This window comes from Scomber scombrus, chromosome 8 (genome assembly GCF_963691925.1).
Source record: "Scomber scombrus chromosome 8, fScoSco1.1, whole genome shotgun sequence".
NCBI classification, from domain to species: Eukaryota; Metazoa; Chordata; class Actinopteri; order Scombriformes; family Scombridae; genus Scomber; species Scomber scombrus.
In genome coordinates, this window is record NC_084977.1 from 23,083,772 (window position 1) to 23,089,684 (window position 5,913).

A 5,913-nucleotide genomic window follows, 5' to 3' on the forward strand; every position below is an offset into this window, starting at 1 on the left:
AGTTAGTTAAATTATTTTTAACACGTATGTTGAGGTTTTTGAGTTTGAGCTGCCAGTATAACTCATGAAAGATGTCATTAACAGATTTTAATGACTAATGCTTTTTTATTGTTTGCAGCTGTAAAATTGTAATGTTTATATACAAATGAATGTGGATGAACTCACACGTGGTCCTAAACAAGCTGCACTGAATCTTCCTTTCAATAACACACGTTAGCTAAATGAGTCTATTACTATTTACACACATTATACATCCATGCACCTGCCTGTACATAAATACTCGTATATACAGAATACACACATTCAGCAACATTACAATAGTACATTGTCCTATATTAACCTGTATATTATCATCTAAATACATTATAACCAATTGCCATGTTGTGTGAAACCAGGCATGCATTGCTCCTTGTGGCATATTTGATTTTCTCATATTTTAAAAAGTCTATTTAAAAGATTTTGCATCTTATACATTACAAATTTTAAGTCCTCTAGTGAGAGAGGAGGGGAATGAGATACTATTAAAACATAATACAGACGCTGCTGTAGAAATATGTTATTATAATGTAGTAATTCATCTTTTCTTTGTCTGTCTCCCCTGCAGAGTGTAAAGATGTGAACACTGTGGCCTACTGCCCCCTGGTGCTCAGGTTCAAGTTCTGCAGCCGGCCATATTTTAGACAAATGTGCTGCAAAACCTGCCAGGGACACTGACCTAGACACCATGGACCTCACAGCATCCATCTTTGGGTCCTGTACACACAAACACACACACACACACACACACAGTAAACCTGAAACTCTCCCACTGAGCCTTGTGACAGCATCCCTCACACTACCTCTATTAGAGGAGTGTGAGACCTACCTGGGACACTGTCAGACAGACACCTGGTCCCATAACTGTTTCAGAGGGACCCCCTTTTTTTTCCAGACACAATTCAGCGCAGATCAGACGCCTCTCCAGGCCGAGCTGAGTTATACATTCCACTGGAGGGAGGGCTGCTGAAACCTGGAGAGACAGAGCGGGGGAGAGTATCTTTCCTCCATCGTCTTTTAGGATAAACCAATCATCAGTTCATCTGTCCCCCCCCCCCTCCCACTCTCTCTCTCTCTGCCTGTCTAAACTATCCCTCTGTTGTAATATTTTGGTGCTACTATATTTTCTCTTTGGCCGCAGGACTGGTCGCAGTACTCTGAGTTCCACTTATCTTTGCTTGAGTGGCCTAAAAGTTAAGCCTGATTTCTTAAACCTGTTAACAGGTAGTATTTGTTTAGTTATGATTTATTTTTTTTATTTTTATTTTTTTTAAAGAAATCCACTTTGTAAAGAAAAATGATCCTCCAGATATCTTTTGCCCATGAAAAGGAATATCGTATATTATGAAATGAAAGATTTGTGTCTATGTTATCTGATAGTTACTTGACCACATTGTTTTATGCTATTGCTTTGTATTCATTGGTCCTCGCTGTTCAGCTGAATCATGAGCAGAGGTTGAGTTGCACAAAGTGTCAGCAGTCAAAGGACTTTTATGTATTTTGTGTTTTGTTTTTGATGTGATTTGACTTGATGTCTCTGTGGAAGCTATAAATGTGTCAATGCAGTGAACCTGCCATAGTCTTGCCATGTCGCTGGATGTCGTCTGGTCACCGGTTAGTTTGCTTAAATGTTATCACCTCTCCATTAAAAAACAAAAACGGTGCTTAACGCTGCGCACAGGTACGCAGAGACACAGTCTTAGCAATGTGAGTATAGCCAGCGCTGACTCACTAGGACATTTTTCATCATGTTATTTTGCGTTGTGGCTGCAGACTGTGGCAGCTTGTGCATTAAATCTTCCAAAAGACACTTTAACAGCTCAACTCAGTGTCATTATCTGAAAATCCTTCAGCACTGGCCTTGCAGTTAATTTCTGATGAGGGGGAGGGAGGTTTATTTTTGCCACATGTTACCACTCACTTGATAGTGCTAGTAACTTTTACTGTGAGTGGAAATTCAGAGCACAGTGAGCCGCTGTGAGTTGGCTCTGCCAGCAGAAACAAGCCAAGTGAGGAGGAATGAAGACCTCTGACTGCTCTGCATTCAAAGAGCATTTTATTGTAGGAGTGTTAATCTGGGGATGGATTTACACGCTTGTAAAATGTCTGATTTCTTTGTGGCACACATCTGGTGTATTCATGGCTGTCTGAAACCATCATTAAGACTGCTGTGAGAAGATTTCTGCCATAAACTGTTCAAAATTACAGCTAATTTAAACGCATTTCCCAGAGTGATAATGACAATAATGAATTACTACACTCGGCTCACCTGTGTACATCTGAATCCATGTCATCTTTTTTATTTTAAAGACAGCAGTGGTTGAATAAGAAGCCTCAGTTGACCCGCTGACTGTACAGCAAAACTGTAGTACTGATTTCATTGACACATTTTTCAAAATGTTGTCTCAGCTGTCTTTCCATCCTGTTTTTGGAAATGCCACATAAGAGGCTGAGAGAGCGGTCATCAGGTCTGACAGCAACACTGCGTCATCCACTGTGCTCTGAAATCTGCTGTGGTCCAATTCTTCAATAAGGTTCACACTGATCACCACTCAAAGCAGCTCTGTGTCACACTAAATGTCACATAATGTCAATGTAAAGAGAGGAAGCTGTGTCTTCATGGGATTTAGCTGCAATGTTCCTTTTTATTTTTCCTCGTGGTGCTTTGGTTTGTTATGGTGCTATTAGTTCACAGTTGTTTGTCGAGGTTTCTGAGTTATCATTTTAACAGTTGTGCCTTAATTATTTAGAAGTCAATTAGGGTATGTTGTACTCTCTCAAAACCAATCTGCAAGGCCGACCTGAGGCCTAAGTGCGCAGCTGCTGAGGGGCCCCCCCTTTGGGTTCCTCTATTCATATCTTATCATATTTTCAGTATTTAAGTTACACTCCATGTTTAGGTTAGTGGCAAAGTGGCAAAATCACAGGAACAATTTGTGATTTATAAAAAAACAACCAATTTTGGAGAAAGTTTTTGTTTTTATAATACCCTTTTGAGGGAACTAAAGCATTTTTTGGGTTATCAAATCATGCTTAAGGTTCCAAAATTTCCTTAATCATCATTTCCTAATCCATCCATGTGGATTACACAGATACATAAAGGATATTTCATTAAAAAAAAAAGTAGTACAGTTCAGTTTAATGCCAGTGTACAGTTAACGCCTCCCTGTAATGATTCAGGACTGAATAAGTGGAAAAACGATTTGTAACACTTTCATTTGCACATACTGTATAACGGTCAAAGTTTCAGAAGATTTTTCTAAAGATCAGTTGTCCTGTTCAGTGTCTCAATGGCATTTTTTTTCCTCTGTTGTCAATTCTCTGTATCTACCTGGGCCTCTCGTAAACGTTCACACTGAGTAGTGAGCCTATTTTATCTGAGTAAATAAGAGGGACAGTACCGGGTAATTATTGTTTTGTTTTCACATGCTAATTATAACATGACATGTACTGTATGTTGTTCTATACTATAGAAGATGAATCCATTTGTCCGCCATGTACATCTTTTTAAAAGGAAATATTAAACTGATTAAACATGGTGCATTGTTGATTTAAAAATGGAGTTTGGTCATTGGAGATTTCCATCCTCAAATCTGGAAAGTCATCCCTCATTCAGTGGGTACATGTATAAATGTGTCAGCACAACGACAGACTTGGTTGCTAAAATAGAAACTTTATCATGCAGACAGAAAATGAGATCATCAGTGATGGTTGTCTATTTCTGGATTTGCCAGCTTTCATGGAAAAGATGAAGCAAGGACTTCTTCCTTTTGTCTGAATGAGGCTGAGACATTCATCTGCCCTTTGATCATCCTGTTAATCTATTTTACACTGTCCCATATGCCATCATCAGTATATCAAAATGAAGTCCTAATAGAAGGTACAGCATAATGAATAACCTAGTAAACATACAGATAAGTCCATAGGATTAAAAGTAAAAAGACTAAATAATATATAACAGTAAGTCCAGCAGTGAGCAGTTGTATTAGCAGTTAGCAATGCATTAGCCTCAAGCAGCCAGTCTTATGTCCAGTAATCCAATAATAGATAAACTAAATTAACAAATTAAAATAAAAACAGCTATCATGAAAAAGTAGTAACGCTCAAACACACTTTTTTTGGAGAAGGAATTGTAAGTATTTATTTGGTGACAGATCAGACAAAGTTGACCAACAATTTAATTTAAGATAACATTAAAGACCGTGTAAAGTGAATTCAGACATTTTCTTCTAAACACATTAAATAGGTCATAAATGTATTTCTAAAAAATGTGTAAAAAGCATTTCAACCATTTAGATTTGAATTGTGGAGCTAGGCTTCACAAACTGTGTTTCAAGATTTCTGTGTCTGGATTTAATGGGTGATTTTCAGAGCCGCCCCTGCTGCTGTAGAGGTAAATACATTCAGCGCACACTGCTACTACAGTATACAGGTAGCCAGTTAGCTGAGTTAGCCGCCGAGTTAGCAGCAGAAAGCTCTCAGACCTAGCGTCCATGTTTCTGGTAGAGACACATATTTATTCTTACTTTACATGGACTTTAAATGGCTGTGGAACTGTGACAGTGGTGGTTGCTATGGGATTGCTAACGGAAAGTTTACCTGAAACCACCTGCTGGTGGCAGAGTAACCTACATACAACCAAAACCAGTCTTTTAAAAGGTATTAAGACTTGTAGGCCTAATTACATTAACACTGTCATCAACTGTTTAAATGTGATATAAAAACACTATTTGTGTCTTAATTTTTCATTAAATTGGAAAAAAAATGCTTTAACCTGTAGGTCACCATTGTTTATGGATTCTAGGTAGTGATGTCAAATAGTTGCAGCGGTTTTCAGTCCCAGTCTGTTTACACTACAGTGAGATAACCATGTTTTCTGTTCAGCCTTTCCAATTTGAACCCCAAGTCAAAATGAAGATGTTCAGAAAGGTGAGGAGGTAAGGAGAGGAGAGAAGTGTCTGTGCAGTAACTGTTAGCCTATATGCTAACCGGGAGGGAGAGTGTGTGTTAAGAGCTCCACTTTCTGTCAGCAGCTCTTCAAATCGTTGTATGATGAAACTGTAATGGTCTTGTTCACCTATAGAGGCTGTAACTGCATGAGTGGGTTGCTTAATGTTACATCCTAAGAGGAGAGCATCCTGTCTACTACTAGCTTATCTGTAGCTCATCTGTGTTGTCCTTTGATCACCACCACAGATCTAACCTGGGGACACTGAGAATGAAAGTCTGCAGGAAACGTTGCAGAACCTAGTTGTTTATTTCATATCATTTCATATACTTACACTTATTACAGGCCTGTAGTAATAAAACTACTTTCTTGTTAACAATCTTTTGCTTCTTCAGCAGTCTCACTCAAAAAATAATCTACAGCACAACAAAGCGAACGTTCAGACGCCTCTACTACTCACACTCCACCCAGCATAACTGTGCTTGCTACCTCTGTATGAACCTGCATCAGTTATTATGGGCGTTGGAAGCAGCACCATCTGACAACACGAAAACACCATGAAGTAACCACAGCCTGGGTGGAGCAGGCAGCAAACAACAGTAACACCATCATTTAGCAACAGATTGAAGATAATTGTCAGTCTGTAAGCTTTGAGGTTTCCATCAACACTCGTCTGCTGTTTGCAAAATGATTTGAATTGACTAATTGTGTCCTGAACCTTTGGGTTATGCTGACACTAACACTGACATCAACACGTTAGGTCATTATTTCTTCCTCAGTCCAATGACTTTGTATATGACAGAAATAGAGAAGTAAGAGCTTAACTTGGCGTTGTGAGTTTGTGCATCAGTGTGCATGTGTGTGGGTGTGCGTGTGCGTTATCTTAGAACAGTTCTTGTTTCACACACTACATCTGGGAGTTTGAGGAA

The 5,913-nt window shown here is 38.9% G+C and overlaps 1 protein-coding gene across 1 annotated transcript in view; it reads left to right on the forward strand.

Moving 5' to 3' along the window:
• The window catches only part of adamts10 (ADAM metallopeptidase with thrombospondin type 1 motif, 10), a 50,307-nt gene extending 49,593 nt beyond the window's left edge, over window positions 1–714 (forward strand). Inside the window, exon 25 of the mRNA XM_062423631.1 lies at window positions 605–714. Within this exon, the coding sequence (XP_062279615.1) occupies window positions 605–714 (110 nt within the window). The remainder of the gene's footprint in view (window positions 1–604) is intronic.
• Window positions 715–5,913: the final 5,199 nt, after the last annotated feature.